This window comes from Terrapene carolina, unplaced genomic scaffold (genome assembly GCF_002925995.2).
Source record: "Terrapene carolina triunguis isolate 2854851 unplaced genomic scaffold, T_m_triunguis-2.0 Scaffold102, whole genome shotgun sequence".
Lineage (NCBI taxonomy): Eukaryota > Metazoa > Chordata > Testudines > Emydidae > Terrapene > Terrapene triunguis.
Genome location: NW_020664453.1, coordinates 5,194,124 through 5,212,946, shown reverse-complemented (window position 1 = coordinate 5,212,946; position 18,823 = coordinate 5,194,124). Strand labels below are relative to the sequence as shown.

Here is an 18,823-nt window from a genome sequence, read left to right as displayed (position 1 = left end):
TCTCCTTTACCTACCTCTGCAGATCAACTATCTCATTGTTTAAAGTATCAAGCTCTTTAATTGCAGAAAAATCTGCCACCGCAGTCAGTCCTAAAGAGCTCTGTAAAATAGAAAATAAATATCTTAATTTAATGTATAGAATATAAATTAGACTGACTTAGTATTGAGCTCTAGCGAATAAAACGTAAACTTAATTCTAAGCCTATTCTTATAGAACTGCCCGACTCCACCGCCACTACAGTGAAACTCTTGTGAAAACCATCAGAACTTTCAACTATTTGCATATGGAGGTTTCCTATAAATTGCACTTGCTTCCTTAAACAGGATTTGGATTATCTCCTTCCTCATTCCAAGAATAAAATTTTCTGCCCAAGAACAGATACAAACAAGGCTGTGAAGTGTAACTACATAAGTGTCATTTTTAAGTGCAGTCTCACCCAACACAAGTAATAGGGCAACTTTTAGCTTGGAAGTTTTAGGACTCTCAATATTTTAGAACCGGAAAGAATAAAGTGATGGTCACTTTAACATTTCATAAAGCCCTGAAGAACAGTAACTTGAAAGAGCAATCATATGCAGGGGAAAAAAAGTATATATAAACCTAAACAGCCCTTAGCATAAATATGGAACCATATATTAGCTAAATATATTTTGTACCAAAAAAAGAAAACTGCATGAAATTGTGAATTGTAACATATGGCCATTAGAATGCGTGCTCTTGCGTGTATGGTTTTTTTTAAATTGAGAAAATAAGAGCTTGCGTTTAATCTCAGTTCTATTCTGAAAAGGGACTCAACATGGCATTGTTGTTTTCCTTGTTCATTGTGTTCCAGTGACTCCAGATCAAACATGCTAAACTTACAAGAAAAGTGTTTTTCTCTAAATGCACAAACTCTGGTCTGGTAGTGCCACCCTCCCTACCCCACATCTTCTCATGCATCACCAGTTATAGAAATTCCTTTTTTAAAGTTTATTTTTATTTTTTGCATATAAAATATTAATGTAACATAATGAAATGAAACAAAACATACATAAATACATGCACAAGTTGGAAATACCATATAAATAACAACATTCAATGTACATTGTTTGTAATGCCTGGAAAAACCACAACAAACCAACCAACAAAACCTGAACCTGTAGGGGACATGTAGGGCCGTTATACAGATTCTGCAGGCTAAATTATACCCTGTTTTAAACCAGTAACTGAACTGAAGTGTAACCCAGCTTGACTTTCAATTCCCAGATGGAGCTGTATGGCCCGGCAGCTAGAAAAGCAAACCTCTTTTTACTTCTAAATTGCACATATTTGGTATGGGAGCGAGTGAAAGACAAATTCCATACAGCTTCAAGGCCATTGTTACACTAACTGCACACTCTTTTTGTAATGCTTATAAATTTGGAGATTACAGAATAGGGGACAAAGTATTAGGTAGAGTCAGGCAGGGTATAATGGTGTTGTTGTCCAGGTTTGGCCACACAAATGTGGCAATTCACTTCAAACCTGACATGAACATAAGAACGGCCATATTGGGTCAGACCAAAGGTTCAGCTAGCCCAGTATCCTGTCTTCCAAGGAGTGGCCAATGCCAGGTGCCCGAGGGAAATGAACAGAACAGGTAATCAAGTGATCCATCCCCTGTCGCCCATACTCAGCTTCTGGCAGGCAGAGGCTAGGGACACCATCCCTGCCAATCCTGGCCAATAGCCATTAATGGACCTATCCTCCAGGAATTTATATAGTTCTTTTTAAACCCTGTTAGAGTCTTGGCCTTCACAACATCCTCTGGGCAAAGAGTTCCACAGGTTAACTGTGCATTGTGTGAAGAAATACTTCCTTTTGTTTGTTTTAAACCTGCTGCCTATTGATTTCATTTGGTGACCCCTAGTTCTGGTGTTATGAAAAGAAGTAAACAACACTTCCTTATTTACTTTCTCCACACCAGTCATGATTTTATAGAGCTCAATCATATCCCACCTTAGTCGTCTCTTCTCCAAACTGAAAAGTCTCAATGTTATTAATCTCTCCTCATACAGAAGCTGTTCCATACCCCTCATCATTTTTGTTGCCCTTTTCTGAACGTTTTTTTTTTGAGATGGGGCGACCACCTCTGCACACAGTATTCAAGATGTGGACGTACTATGGATTTATGTAGAGGCAATATGATATTTTCTGTCTTATTATCTATCCCTTTCTTAATGATTCCCAACATTGTTTGCTTTATTGACTGCTGCTGCACATTGAGTGGATGTTTTCACAGAACTATCCACGACTCCAAGATCTCTCTCTTGAGTGGTAACAGCTAATTTAGACCCCATCATTTGATATGTATAGTTGGGATTATGTTTTCCAGTGTGCATTACTTTGCATTTATCCACATTGAATTTCATCTGCCATTTTGTTGCCCAGTCACCCAGTTTTGAGAGATCCCTTTGTAGCCTGCCTGGGACTTAACTATCTTGAGTAGCTTTGTATCATCTGCAAATTTTGCCACCTCACTGTTTACCCCTTTTTCCAGAACATTTATGAATATGTTGAATAGGCCTGGGCCCAGTACCGACCCCTGGGGGACACCACTATTTACCTCTCTCCATTCTGAAAACTGACCATTTATTCCTACCCTTTGTTTCCTATCTTTTACCCAGTTACCAATCCACGAGAGGACCTTCCCTCTTATTCCATGACACCTTACTTTAAGAGCCTTTGGTGAGGAACCTTATCAAAGGCTTTCTGAAAATTTAAGTACACTATATCCCCTGGATCCCCCTTGTCCATATGCTTGTTGACCCCTCAAAGAATTCTAGCAGATTGATGAGGCATGATTTCCCTTCACAAAAACCATGTTGACGCTTTTCCAAAAAAACTCCCCTAAAGGGGGAGGGATAGCATAGTGGTTTGAGCATTGGCCTGCTAAACCCAGGGTTGTGAGTTCAATCCTTCAGGGGGCCATTTAGGGATCTGGGGCAAAAATCTGTCTGGGGATTGGTCCTGCTTTGAGCAGGGGGGTGGACTAGATGACTTCCTGAGGTCCCTTCCAGCCCTGATATTCTATGATTAAATTATGTTCATCTATGTGTCTGAAAATTTTGTTCTTTACTATAGTTTCAACCAGTTTGCCCGGTACTGAAGTCAGACTAACTGGACTGTCATTGCCGGAATCACCTCTGGAGCTCTTTTTAAAAATTGGCTCACATTAGCCAAGAGACATGCAAGGTCCCTGCAGCTCTAAGACTAGTGCCTCTCAAATCCAGACTTGGAGTCATAATCAAAACGCACAATTGTTTTTCACAGATCAGGATTCCCAGTGAACTAGGATTTCTGATGGCATCTACACTCATCCAAAAACTGAAATGAATACTTGAAAAACAGTTTTCGGGCTGCAGAGCAGCGCACTGGTAGCCATGTAAGTCTGCTGTAAATTAGATCAGCCCCAGGGATCCACCCACACAGAACTCATGGCAGGATCAGAGCTTTACTTGCCTTTTCTCCACAGGGGCAATCAATTCAAAAGCCCTTTCATTATCTGACCTCTTTAGAGGTTTGAAGATGTTTAAGGGCCTGGATCCACCCTGCTAAAAGACCGTTGAGGCTTTTTAGAAACGGCTGAGATAATGTTGGATCGTGAGAGGCACTAGCCTCCCCCCAACATACAGTATCCCATCAAGTCTCTTCTTGAGGTCACCTCTAAGAACAAAATCCCCCTCTAATATTAAGGATTGGCTAATTGACAGATCTCAAAAAGTTGTTTTCAGTGGGGAACCATCACAAAGTAGGGGTGACTCTAGTGGGGTTCTGCAGGGATCGGTACTATGTCTAATACTATTCAATATTTTCATCAATGATCTAGAAGTAAATATAAAATCACTGCTGATTAAATTTAAGGATGAGACAGAGTGGTGGAGTGATATATAATGAGAAGGACAGGGCAGTCACATACAGCAATCTGGATCACATGGTAAATTGGACACATTCAAAATGCGTTTTAATGCAGCCAAATGCAAAGTTATACCTCTTGGAACAAGGAATGTAGGCCATACCTACACAACGGGAGACTGTATCATGGGAAAGGATTTGGGGGCATAGTGTTCAAGCAATTCAACAGGAGCTCTCAATGAGATACTGTGGCAAAAATAGCTAATGAGGTTCTTGGATATATAACCAGTGGGGTAGTGAGGTGATTTTACTTCTGCATACAGCATTGGTGAGACCAATACCAGAATACTTCATCTAGTTCTGGTGCCCATATCTTAAAAAGGATGTTGAAAAATTGGAGAGATTGCAGAAAATTAATTAACCTATTACATCACCTACTCTCTTCCCCCAAGAAACCAATTATATTAATTCTTGCTGACAGTCACATTAGTAAAGATAGAACTCTACCAGGAAAATGATTTCTTGTCAACCCATTCCTTTCCTCCACCCCAACAGTGAGTCATGCTATATAATTACACCTGTTGACATTTTTTGCTACTAGAATGTCATCACATTGGCAGAGGGAATCAAAAGAATAATGGTGCAGCTGAACAGTTCTCACTCTGCACAAGCCACAATATGTGATGCCACTTCAGTGGCTGTCAGCAGCACTTGTTCCCCTCCCCACCTCGATTTTTAGCCATCCCGTATAAATCCCAAGTAGGGACATGTAGTTGTCTACACTGGATATTTTATTGCATAAAAGAGCATCTCTTTTGAGAAGAGCTGCATGTTCAGTCAGTTGAACAGATTAATAAGTGTTCATCAATTCCCTTGTAATGTTCAAAAGTATGGGAGGGATTTACAGAACCAGCTGAAACCCATATCCTTCCCTCGTTTAAATTATTTCTTAGTCGTTTCGTATATTGAAGTTAAAATTCACCGCAAACCTCAGTTGATCTCAGTATTTTAGGAATGCTAAGAAGATATCATGTGATGCACTAAAAAAAGTAGCAAGCAATACTGATCTCAACTACTGTACAATCAAAGTCTGGACATCAAATGTTTCACAACACCTTCTGTAACAGCATGGATACGCTCCAGTGATAGTGCCAGTTATCAGTTATGGGGGTATTTACACTTTGTCTTGGCATTTTCTCTGCAGTTTCAATGGGATAAAACATGTCACTTTCTATTCTGAACTTCAGCAGCACACAAAAATCACAACAGCTACCAACATTTGCCCCCCCTCCCCCCCCGAGATGGCTGAATTTCTCTGATAGCTGGAACAATCTTTATTGATAAACAGAGTAAACTAATAGTTTTTAATGTCATTTTAAGTTTGCAAAGCAACATGGGACCCTTACAGATGAACGGCTAGTTAAAACAGCAATAATTTCAGATTTCAGCTTAACTCAATATCTACCTAATACTATGCTATTTCAAAGACTACTGAAGAGACCTTTAGAAATGTTCGTTATCAAGCCAACAGATATCATATATTAGAAAAAGCAAAGATCCTCTAACCTTGAGAAAGCAGAGTTAAGAAACGGACAGAATAATAAAGATGTAAAGCAGAGTGGTGCAGAATGGAAAAAATAGTCCAAACTGGAAAAAAGACAGAAAAGAAAGCAAAACACACAAAAAAGATTAGTAAAGGCACAAATAAAGCAGGTTTTTTTTTTTTTTTTAAACTGAATTTAAAAAAAATTAGGTACCAATTGCAAAGAACTCAAAAGTCATGCAAAAATTTCAAGTTTATCATTTTTCAGGTGAGACTTTCTCATTCTGTTTATTATGAAGATAGCACAGCTGCGTCAATGTTTAGCAGAACCAAGAGAAAATGTTAGTAATGACAGCTATTACAATGCATCATACACAGATAAGATTTTGTTGTGACCTCTATTTGACTGCTGCGCTAATAAATAAAACTTTAAGCAATTAAAAGCCATTGAGTCAATACAGCAATGGATTGTTTAATGGCCAAAAGGGTATGAGGACATTTGAAATGTTATTATGAATACAAATGGATAGTTAAAAAATTTAAAACATGCTCTTTTAAATAATTAACCACAGAGCTGCAAAAGGGTTTAATTTATTTTAGTAATGACTGACTTCTTGAAAGAGGGAAATGTGAAAATTCCACTTTTAAAAAAACTCTGTCTTGATATTAAGGAAAAGGATAATTTGTACATATAGTATTTCAGGTCCACAATGAAGTTAATCCTTGGATACTCAGGAATAGGTTTATTCTTTCGACAAGCTGATTTCATGGTTCCTCGACAGCAAGGTGGCTGATGTAACAAATAAGTTTATTAAGAAAGCATTTATGCAGACATTATATCTATGGATGTAAACTGACAAAAAACAGTACATCTGTTCATGGCAGTTAATCTTGTTTTTTCTTGATAGCACAACCATGTCTTGGCATAGATTTTAAAAACTGGATTTAATTTATTTTTTTTATTTAATAGCACTTGAATTCAGAGTTTGTTTAGTATGTTTGAGGTTTCTACTTAAAAGCCAGACACATTCTTACCTTCTGTAAGCTGGCCCTATCTGATGGAGGGATCATTTCTGCAGTCAGAACTTGAGGAGGATCAATGCCCTTTGTTAACTTCTGATTAATTAAATGGAAAGCCAAGGCAAACTGTTCTTTTGAAAGCTTTCCACAGTCCTGTGTGTCACAGAGGCCCCTGTACACAAAAACACAGACACACAAAGTAACTGATTAGATGCAACACCTCATTTCTACAAGTACAATATTGTTTAGGAGTGCGTGCGCAGGCAGTGGAAAATGATGACAGCAATTAGCACTTACATACTGTTTTACATCTTCAAATCACCTTACAAACAGCAATGAATCCTCAACACTGAGGAAAGTGCATATCGTTCTCCTCTCTTGCCCCTCTCCTCCACTCTCTCCGTCACCCCCCTTTATTTTGAACACATGTATAGGAGAACTTCTGGATCTCCCAAGGAGCAGACTGGGGTTTCAAACTGGATTACCCAGAAATTAATGTCCTGGAATGGGCTTATCCAGGATGGGAGGTCCCATGGTTCTACACCTCTCTAGTACAGGGGGTCCACACATGCTCACTTCTCCTAGGTGTCCAATGTGAGATATCATGAAGGAATCCCTGATTTCTACTATATGGTGGCAGCAGTGAGGACCACATGCTCCAGATTCTGCAATGTTCATATTGTGTCCAAAGCCTTCCATTAGTAGCCCAAGTGGCGGAAGTGGCTGAGCATCAGTTAGGAGCACATGGCTGCTCATGCAGCCTCAATGGACTAAGACAGTTTTTTGGTTTTTATTTGGCACACTGCTCTTTGGACGTTGCTGCCCTTTGGACAAAAGGCTGAAGGATCCATACCATTAGAATTGATCCTATCTGCCTCTAGAGAACTCTTTTCTGCCCAGAGAAAGGGCAACAGAGGACATTTACCCAAATTGGGCTGCTAAAGGGTGTGTGTGCATTGTGCTCACTCAAGTGGCCTAAGGTCCCTGTCAAGCTGCTTAATAAGAGAGGTGGAGCAGGAGAGAGAGACTTTTTCCCTGTTTTATTCCGGTTTTGCTCTCTTCTTGACCAGTTGCAGGGTCACCAGCAAGCTGCAGCACCTCAGGAAGAAGAGCTGAGAGGAAAAAAGCTTGAGACACATATGCAGCCCTGGGACACAGCTGAAATATTGAGTTATTGAACCAAGTTGATAGAAATCTGAAATAAAGTTTTGGAATTCTCGTCAGAACTCTGCAACCGTGAGGTCTAGCTAAGCCTGCCTGTCACTGTAGCAACAGAACAAATCTGGGGAGAATTATAGCAGGCAGGACATTCCACGGATTCCGGTAATATGACTGGTCTGGTTCTGTCCAAGACACAAGCCAGCTGGAGACCCAATGTGATGGATATGTGGAACTTAGCCCTGAGAAATGAAGTGATTTTCAAAGATGCTAAGCACCTGAAGCCCCGTTTCACTTCAGAGGATTTACCAGTACTCAAAAGCTGGAAAACCAGCCATAATTAACTTTCTCAAGGCCAAACAACTAACTCGTGACAGAGCCTGGTTAAGAAAGCAGCTCCTAGACCTATCCTCAAGGTACTAGATGATGCCTCAGATATGAGCTGAAACACATTATCTAGTTTACCTAGTACTTAGAAAAAGGCACTAGGTGAAGTGAAAGTCTTAAGTCTGAAGAGTTTAAATGTAAACAAATTAATGTAAATGTATGCATTAGAAAAGTAAATATTGTGGGATATTCCGGCTAACATTTAGTAGACAAGTCTCCATATCATAAAGATCAGTTTTGGCAAATTCAAAATTGATAAAAGAATTTTTTTCATACAATTCAAAATTAAACTGTGAAACTTATTGCCATAGGAAGTCACTGAGGCCAAGAACTTAGCAAGATTCAAAATAGGAAAATGTATCCATGTTTATCTGAAAAATTTCCTTTCTTCAAGTTGTAACAGATCTGTGGACCTTATAAAGGGTACTTCAGCCTGTTTTCAAGTTGGGAACAAAACCAGACCTCTCCATCACTGGCAGCAGGGGAATGCCATGCCTCATCAAGTTCCCGCCAGTTGACAACAACTTCCACAGTGAGGATAATTCAAATCTACTGTCCTAAATTACAAAATGCATTAAATATAATTGGAGGAAAAAGCACCACAATTTCTCATACTGCTGAGCACAGTAAATTCCACCTAACAACCAACCCAAATCCTGGGATGCCGATTTCCATCTCTATTCTGAATGATGTTTGTCTCTAAGGTGGACCAGATTTGTGGATCTTATTACTTGAATAAAGGAAATTCAGGAAAGCACAAATAAGCTTTCCTATTCTTCTTCATGCTACGGGCCACAGATCCATTACCATGGATTTTCATAGCAGTGTGCCTGCAGGGTAAAAAGGGTAAATACAGATATCCAAAACAAAAGCAGATGATTAAATATCCTCTCCTAGATAAAGGCATGGAGAAAACTTCTGGCAAAACAAAGGAAGTGGCATTAGCTAAAATTAGATGAGCAGTTTGCAGAATTTGGTGAAATAATGGCTGTCTAACAGATCTCAATACAGGAGACAGGACTACTCTGCCCTGAGATTGTCAACTGCTCCTAAAGACTGACTTTAATGCTGAACTACAGGAGAAACATTTCTTTAACTTACTTAGAGAATGAATGCTATGACATTGTGAGGACTACTCAATTAAAAGTACAGTTCTGGATCTTAAGTAAAGCTCCCAACTTCAGATAAAAAGCCTCAGCCAACTGGAGATAGAGTAGGCCTCCTAATAGCTACTAACAAGTCGAGATGTAAAATCACACCTCCTGCCAGGGTTCCATCTGAGTAGTGCTGTAAGGAGCATAAGAAGGTTCCAAGTAATGGTCTCTGACCTTGCAGCGTTAGAGTAAGGACGATGCCCTAATCAAGTATTTAATGTTGGGATTTGTACAGCACTTTTCTTGAATATGATGCGATCATTATACTACAGAGACTTTGACCTTCCTTGAACACTCACAATGAAGGGGGAAATCAAAGCTATTTTTAAACTGGTTTACTATGATAGTTAAACTATGGACTTTGCACCAGCAAGTATAAGAAGTTCCATCTGTTGACTTTTCACTGGGGCTCACAAGAGCAATAATGACTTCATCCAAGTATTCATTTTAAACATGTCTGGCCCTGGATGGAGGACCAGTCTGTGAGACAGAAACAGCCTCCTCAGCCAGAAAGGCAGAAACAGGAATGAGAGAGCAGCAGTGATATCTTTTGTATTATCCAGGGGCACAGCTAAAAAAGTGGGAAGACATATAGAGGGACCATGTCCACCTTTGCAAGATGTCATTCACTACCTCATACCCCAGCTCCTGACACAGATGTGCCACAGGGCACTTTATTTACTTTTTTCAGATGCAAAGAGATCAATCACCAGCCCTCCAAACTGACTTACAACGAGTAAGATATTTCTGGATGCAGCAACCACACTGCTAATCCAACTTCTGCCATGTAAGTCTTGGTATTCATCTCCCTCAATGGGCTGTGCACATGGAGATAGGAAACTCTGCTCCACACAGGGCAGGAGAATTTCTTTGGGGTCTGGGATGATCGTGTTCTTCCCAGTTACTAAGAAAACCCTATTAAACACGTTCTCTGTCACCACCAGAACAGGTCTGTCATCCATTGAAGGAACAGTGCCCCAAGACCTCAATGAAACATTGTTCCAGCTGGTGGGTACTGTGCTCTCTCTTTCTGGTACACATTTCCTGAACTGAATTGGAAGATCCCATTTAAAAAAAAAATAAATAAAAAAAAATCTGATTCTTTGCATTCACCAGTTGAGGGAGCAGAGAATACACCATTTGAGCTAAAGTTCTGCCAACACATGAGATAGGGTGAGATACGGAGTGGATACCAGGTTTTACTGGTAGGTATCATATGAACTTGATCACTGAAGCATAGCTGTGTTTAGGATGAGGAGTCACAATAGGTTCCAAAAAAATTGGATTTTTGTTTCTGTGACAACTTGTTTTCCTCTTGTTTATGGCATCTTCATCTTCTGTTAACATGCTTCTGAAATAAGACCTTGTACATCATAGTCCTTATCCTCAGCCCAGGCCGATGATGACTTTCCTGGTACCATGTCTGCCCTGAACCCAACATACTCCAGCAACCACATCATTGCATGCTCGCTTCAGCTTTCTCTCTGAACAGAAATCAGATTTACAAAAAAAAAAAAAAAAGTAGCCCAAGCAGCGACCAGTGAATTTCCTTCTCCACAAAAGCCAATATATTATTGCTACCACAATCCTGGAGAGGATCCCTGGGGGCATGTATAAAGATTACAGCTGTCAAGCGATTAAAAAAATTAATCACATAATTAATCACACAAATAATTTAAATTATTTAAATATTTTTGGATATTTTCTACATTTTCAAACATATTGATTTCAATTACCACGCAGAATATAAAGTGTACAGTGCTCACTTTATATTTTTTTATTACAAATATTTGCAATGTCAAAAACAAAAGAAATAGGGTTTTTCAATTCATCTAATACAAGTCCTGCAGTGCAATTTCCAGATCATGAAAGTTGAACTTACAAATGTAGAATGTATAAAAAAACCTGCATTCAAAAATAAAAAACAATGTGAAACTTTAGAGCCTACAAATCCACTCAGTCCTACTGCTTGTTCAGCCAATCATGCAGACAAACAAGTCTGTTTACATTTGCAGAAGATACTGCTGCTCGCTTCTTGTTTACAATGTCACCTGAAAGTGAGAACAGGCATTCGCATGGTACAGTTGTAGCTGGCATTACAAGATATTTACATGCCAGATGTGGCAAAGAGTCATATGTCCCTTCATTCTTCAACCACAATTCCAGAGGACATGCGTCCATGCTGATGACAGGTGCTGCTCGACAACAATCCAAAGCAGTGTGGACCAACCTATGTTCAATTTCATCATTTGAGTCAGATGGCATCAGTAGAAAGTTGATTTTTTTTTTTGGTGGTTTGGGTTCTATAGTTTCCGCATCAGAGTGTTGCTCTTTTACGACTTCTGAAAGCATGCTCCACACCTTGTCCCTCTCAGATTTTGGAAGGCACTTCAGATTCTTAAACCGTGGGTCGAGTGCTGTAGCTATATTTAGAAAAATTCACATTGGTACCTTCTTTGCATTTTGTTAAATTTGCAGTGAAAATGTTCTTAAAATGAACAACATGTGCTGAGTCATCATCCAAGACTGCTATATCATGAAATATATGGCAGAATGCGGGTAAAACAGAACAGGAGACATACAATTCTCCCCCTAGGAGTTCGGTCACAAATCTAATTAACGCATTATTTTTTTAAACGAGCATCATCAGCATGGAAGCATGCCCTCTGGAATGGCTGCCGAAGCATGAAAAGGCATATGAATCTTTAGCGCATCTAGAACGTAAATATCTTGCAACGCCAGCTACAACAGTGCCATGCAAACACCTGTTCTCACTTTCAGGTGACATTGTAAATAAGAAGTGGGCAGCATTACGTCCAGTAAATGTAAAACTTATTTCTCTTAGCAATAGGCTGAACAAGAAGTAGGACTGAGTGGACTTGTAGGCTCTAAAGTTTTACATTGTTTTATTTTTAAGTGCAGTTATGTAACAAACAAACAAATCTACATTTCTAAGTTATACTACAGTATTTGTATAAGGTGAATGAAAAAAACTTGTTTATCATTTTTACAGTGCAAATATTTGTAATCAAATATAATATAAAGTGAGCACTGTACACTTTGTATTCTGTGTTGTAATTGAAAGCAATATATTTGAAAATGTAGAAAAACATGCAAAATATTCAATACATTTCAATTGGTTTTCTATTGTTTAACAGTGCAATTAAAACTGATTAATCATGGTTACTTTTTTTGAGTTAATCGCGTGAGTTAATGGAGATTAATCAACAGCCATAATAAAGATCAAATGGTAATCAAAGCAGGGAAACGAAAAACGCTGCCCGCCTGCAAAACTTAACAATTGCCCAAGGATGGATAAATGGGAATGCTTTAAAGACAGCCATCATTAGGAAAGATAGCTGCATCAGAGGGTATCTGCTCTGCTTGTCCCTGATTCACTGAGGTTAGAAATAGGATGGAATGGGTTGCAATGCTCCAATATGAAGTACACCTCTACCCCGATATAACGCTGTCCTCGGGAGCCAAAAAATTTTACCGCATTATAAGTGAAACCGCATAATATTGAACTTGCTTTGATCCGCCGGAGTGCAAAGCCCCGCCCCCCCGTAGCGCTGCTTTACCGCATTATATCCGAATTCGTGTTATATCGGGGTAGAGGTGTAGATGGATCATTTCATTCAGGTTGTGGCTTTTCCATGGGTTGCTGAGATGGAGAATAGGACAAAGCTGTTCCTAAAATCCTTGCACAGTTCCATCAGGCACGCCTCTACACAATATCCAATTATCTCATTTGATCAAAACTATATGTAACGCTTTTGCTCCCAAAATGAAAGAGCCTAACACTAATCAGGGGTCTAATTCCAAACAGGGCTGGGAGACCTGCAGATAGCTCAGGGGCAATAGAGAACAGCTACAGACCCTGAACATGTTCTAGCTATCACTTGCAAAGAGATATTTTCTCCTGTTACAATTCACAGATCGCTTCAACTTGCCGCATGACATGTATTTCCTCCTATAATGTCTGCCAGGAGTCAATACTGCAAGCTGACTTTTACAATACTCTGAACAGCCTCAGTTTTCCATAAAGTCTCCCATTGTATCATTAAAATAGCTAGGAACTTTGGGATCAGACATTCAGACAATAGCCCCATATTCCTGCATAAAACAGATTTGAAACCCACTTTTTTTCCCCTTTCCTATCCAGAGAAAAGCTGCTAGGCCATATGGTTTTTAGGTTGCGAGGGAACATACCTGCAACACTGTCCACCTGTGTTAGCACGGATTGTGAAAGAATGCTGAGGCACTGAAATACGAACAGTCATCTGGCACTCCTATGTGTCAGCCACCTGTAAGTTTTCATGACCAAACGAGGGGGCTAAGAATATACCTGCCTGGACTTGGCTGCCTTTGGTGGGCCTATGCAATGAAGAGGCCACTCTTCCGGTTCACACTCTCTCCGAGGTAGAAACACCTAGTCCCTAACCACCCCAGAAGCGACTGAAGTGAGGTTTTCCATCTGGCATGCTCCCCTTCTGGCTTCAGTCCCTTCACAGAGATGGACTGCTTGCCCCGGAGCTAGTTCTTTTCCAATCCTACCTGCCTCCTTTCTTGCCAGGGGAAGGGCTAAGGTGACCCACACACCTGGCTTGGGCTGCATCACGCCTAGTTGAACTAGCCCTCCAATGCTGCCTGTTTCCTCTCCTGCCTGGGGAAGAATAGCTTAGAATACCCCACCCAGACTGGGCTGTGAGGAGAAAACTATGTTCTGACCACAGAGCTGGTCAAGCCCCCTAGCTAGACACTATTTGTGGAGGAGGATGAAAGCAATAAACAGACCCTTCCTTTTGCCTCTGGCTTTTCTCAGTGCTCGCTTGCTCTCTCTCCATCCCTCCCTGAAGCCTACAGGAGCACCAAATTCTGCATACACCTCAGAAGAGGAAACAGAGCTGAGGAGACAATCTCCCCAAAAATCAAATGCAGCCTTGGGACATGGCTAGAAATCACAGACAAATAAATTATTGAACCAACTTGCTAGTCTAAAAATTTGAAATAAAGTTTGGAATTGCCCTCAGAAAATCTCTGCAGCAGAGAAGTTTGGTTCAGCCTGCCTGCCTGCCACTGTACAGGAATAGAAAACTGGAGAGAACTTTAGGAGATGGGGTATTCACTGCTGCCAGTGACAAGTGAGGTTTTGCCCCCAAGTTGCAAGCAGGTTAAAGTACCTATTGTAACAGTTCTGTGGACCATATCATGTAGAAGACAGGCTGGACATTTAACATGGATAGCAAAAATACCCAGAATTATCCTAATTATAACAGAACTGATAAAACCTAAGCAGAGAGGCCGAAGGACGAATGACCACATGAAGTGCACTAAGCCTCTCACCTCTAAATACAGTCCCTTGAGGTCAAGGTAGAAGCAAATACACTGCTGCTGTTCATACTGTACCTGTCCCATAGTTAAACAGAGGACTTCAGGCTGCAGAGATATCAATGTGGCACCTTTCATAAACAGTATGTGTGGCGAGAAAAAGATGTTCTTCTATTTTTTTAAAAGGTGATAAGAGAAAAATTCTTACCAGATGTGCGCAAGTAAGTTAGAAGGCAGTCCTGTCTTTAAGAATATTTCTCTGGCTTCCACACCAGAGACAAAACCATCCATGTCTTTGTCAGTTTTCAGGAAAATTTCATCATATTTGATTTTGTCGGCAGGTGATACAACCCACTAAGAAAAAATACCGGTAAATCTCTTTGAAGACAAATTTATTTTTATCTCAAGGAACAACATAATTCTAGTTCTAAATCTCTTCAAATGACGTCAGTCTTTCCAATAAATAATGGCAATTAGACAGCTTAGAAAGATCTACTCCCAGTTGCTTGGTTTTGTCATGATCAGAACAGGTAAGACTTTTTGTCTCAATGGCTGCTTTTTGGACATACCAGTACTTCAAATAAATGAGCCCTGTGGTATATATTCCTGGCCTTTTCTCACTTCAGTTACTTACATCGGCTATCCAGTCCACTATCACTACCCCCTCACACCCCACAAACACCATTAATTTGTTGGAAAATTGCTTGCCTGATGATTACTGGATTTGTCTCTGTGCCAGATCAGACAGATGTTATCTGGTTGGGTCCTTGGGCTACTATTTTGTTGGGTTTTTTTTTTAAAAACAGTTTTCTTAATATTTTGACCTCTGCATGAGGCTCATATGCTTTAAAATAAGCATTTTTTAACTGAAATTTAAAAATGTATACTAAATTTTTCCTGAAGCCAAATTTATGTAGTAGACGACTTCCAAAAAGCACTTCCAGTAAACATCTTCACAGATGGTTAAATCCATTTTTTGCCTTTCCCAATCTGTTAGTGCCACCAGCCACCCCAACTTTATGAACATATTGACAGAAACAAAAACAAACAGCAAGGTAGTCTGTATGACCCGGCTCATCTGCATAACATTTCATTACAAGCAGTGACCAAAGAAAATACTTTAAACACAAGCCAATTCTAGGACTATACCTGTGTTAGTGGTGCTTTGGCAGGTAAATTGCCAACAGGAGACGAGGACTGATGAGAATCTTTAGCGAATGTTGACGATGGGATCAACTGCACTGCTCCTGGAATACTGACAGTTTTTCTCTTGGGAGGTGGCACCAAAGCTGAAGGCAAGGACATTGGCACTGGTTCCTTTTCCAAAGCACAGTACACCAAGAACATGGCCTGAACATGAAAACAAGATGGGATGGTCACAGCATTAACCAGGGTTACAATATTTATCCTCATTTTAAGAAGTGACCTACAGTACTTTTGAAGCCATCTAAAATTTAACAATCTTTTCAAAAGAACGAAGCAGCCTATAACTCAGAGGTGCCAGTTATCTAGCACATTCTGGGATACATTTTATAATAAGGTTCTCAAGGATCATTTGGTCTTCCCCTCTTGGTTTTTGCTTTTTATATTCCTATTCTGTCTTGCCAATTTCAGGGGATGGTCATAGCCCCAGTGTCACCTCACTGTTAGAGCAGCAACTCAGCAGTTAATTCCCTTTCCTCTGTTTTCTTCAGAAGTGATGAAAAGCAGCAACCGCCTACTTAAACTCAGTAACTACTTCACAAACCAGGAGAGGAAGGATAGCCTTGAGGTTAAAGCATTGGACTGGGTGAAAGATCTGGGTTCTGCTCCTGGCTCTGCCACAGGATCCATGTGAGGCCTTTAGACAAGTCACTTAATCTCTCTGCCCCTTTGTTTCTGATGTCTGAAATGGAGATAACCATGTATCCCTACCTCTCAGGGATAAATTCATTAATGTACAAAGCATTCATTCCACAGGAATGAGCACCATAGAAAAAGCCTATGAATAATCAAGTATAACCATCAGGCTCAATGTTTTTATTAGAAGTGTATTTAAACACAAGAGACCATCAAGGTAAATCTACATTAAAAAGACATGAAATGCTTTCTGAACATTAGCCAAAGAGGCGGGGCCCAGTTATGGTTTCTCCTGCCCCCTAACTGCATATGCATCCCATCCCAAGGGAGAGCAGCACACATCTCCTTCCAAAATATCAAGCCCCAAGCAGTCCTCCTTATTCTAGAAGAGAAATATTTGATAAATCCTAATTAGGTAGTATCCTTTGACAATCCTTTTTCTCTCTCCCCAAACCCCCTCAAACTGGAGTCTATCTTTCTGTTCTCTCTGGCTTGCCACATTAAACCTTAGCCTTTGAAGACTCCTTTGAAGTTCACTGCCAAGTAAACAAATCCTGCACTGCAGGAGTTTAACACCTTTTAGATTAGTTTCAGAAAGTTGGGTTTGCATATTAGGAAACAATTTCAGTAGTTAAATCCCAGGCCAAGAGCACAAATTCTGACAATAGAACAGAGCCGAAAGAGGCTTCACAGAGCCTGTGCTCCAAGTTAAATCTTTGTAGCTGGCAGATGTGGGCCAATCAGCATCCCTCCCACCACAAATGGGCAATGGGTGCCAGAGACTCCAATGGTGGGGAGATAGGGGGAGAGCTAGCTGGCTTCCTCAGCAAGTGTCTCCCTCCCTTGCTGCTGGGGAGGTCCCCCTTCGCTGCCAGCCCCTTCAACATCCCCCACTTGTTGAGGCAGGTGAGTGGCATTTGTTCATATTCACTAGTCCCTTCCAGTAATCATTCCACTTAATAGTTCTAACTTTGATTGTGGAATTATGCTTTAGGAAGGTTCAAATCTTAGAAAGGGTCACTTTTTAAGATGTACTATTTCACAAAATTTTATAGACTATTATGTTAATTATTTGCTCTGCTTGCCTAGTATGTTATATTCATTCCTCAACTTCATGAATCAACTGTTTTAGCACTCAGCTAAATGTCTGAAAATTACAGCACACACATATATAGAAGTTATAAGTACGGCAAAGATGAGTACTCTACAGGTGAGTTATCACAGTGTACATGAAATTATGTCCACAACTACAGTTAATTGGAGATTTAAAGAGCTGATTTTAGAAGAATTTGAAACAAGTGACAGCATAGGTGAAAACTGACGGAACAGTCACAAGTAAAATATTTTGTGGGTTCCTTCATCTGCCAGAAGGATATTCCTATTTCTATCCCCTTAAATCTGCCTAAATACCCATGTTTACATGTTACAGAGGCAGAGTTTCAGCCTCACCCTCAGAATGTTGATGCTTGTCAATAAGATGAAGAGAGAACGGTGTTTTCCCTATTGGCATTTTTATCCCAAGAAATATGTTTTCATTTTGAAGTCACTGCTAAACTCCCAATATTTGACTCTATGTTATTGAGTCAGTTTCTGGAAACCCAAATTAAAGACAAGCTCCTGGCATGTATACCTACTAGTTTCCTTTATACAGTTCTGAAAGGTTTCAGAGTAGCAGCTGTGTTAGTCTGTATCCACAAAAAGAACAGGAGTACTTGTGGCAGCTTAGAGACTAACAAATTTCTCTAAGGTGCCACAAGTACTCCTGTTCTTTTTACAGTTCTGAAAGTTTACCTCCTTTTTCAAAAGGCTTACACAAAGGAATAAGTTTTAAAATACTGTATTAATAAACGTTTATATTTGAACCTTTGTACTATTAATACTATCCAATTCTCTAACTGAAAAACAAACATTTCCTCCACCCTGATTACATGGTTCTTTCCTCTCCACTTGACGTAAGTGCTGAACACACACCCTTGACTAGTTCAACATCAGTGCAAGACTACAACAGGTTTTATTTACTCTTCATCTTCGAATTAAAGTGAGAGCGAGCTTCTGTTTAATCTCATTTTTATCCATGTAAATTCAACTTTTCAAGTACTGAAGTGAAACTAAAATCTTATGCAGAACCAAAAGATTGGCCCCAAAACAGGGGGAGATGACAAATGAGCAATATGAAGAGTCAGTGTTTTACGCTCGTTCTTTTAGATCAGTTTTTCCAGTTGTTGAATTTGGTCACCAAATATCAATGCAGAATATGTTTTTGAATTTAAGAATGGTGTTGTTGATTGCATATCTACCTTGAGAGCACTCAGCCTCAGCCCAAGTGCCAGTATTAGGATATTTGGTTGGACCTGTAAAACAATTTTTCAGTGTCTCTGTTCCTAAATGGAATCAATTCCTGTCCAGCATATATAGAGCCAATACAAGAATATGGGGAGGGTTAAAATAATTCTGTGCTTGCTATCACATTTCAAGATTGCTAGATTCTTCCCCACTGGCCTCTGAAGGAAAAGCTTT

At 39.9% G+C, this 18,823-nt stretch overlaps 1 protein-coding gene across 1 annotated transcript in view; it reads right to left on the bottom strand.

Moving 5' to 3' along the window:
* LOC113406510 (epidermal growth factor receptor substrate 15-like) overlaps positions 1–18,823 on the bottom strand; it is a 103,198-nt gene that overhangs the window by 47,719 nt on the left and 36,656 nt on the right. The window contains exons 9-12 of the mRNA XM_026651755.2: positions 15,617–15,817; positions 14,676–14,821; positions 6,453–6,609; positions 15–100 (exon numbers count right to left, since the gene is read on the bottom strand). Coding sequence (XP_026507540.1) covers positions 15–100; positions 6,453–6,609; positions 14,676–14,821; positions 15,617–15,817 — 590 coding nt within the window. The remainder of the gene's footprint in view (positions 1–14; positions 101–6,452; positions 6,610–14,675; positions 14,822–15,616; positions 15,818–18,823) is intronic.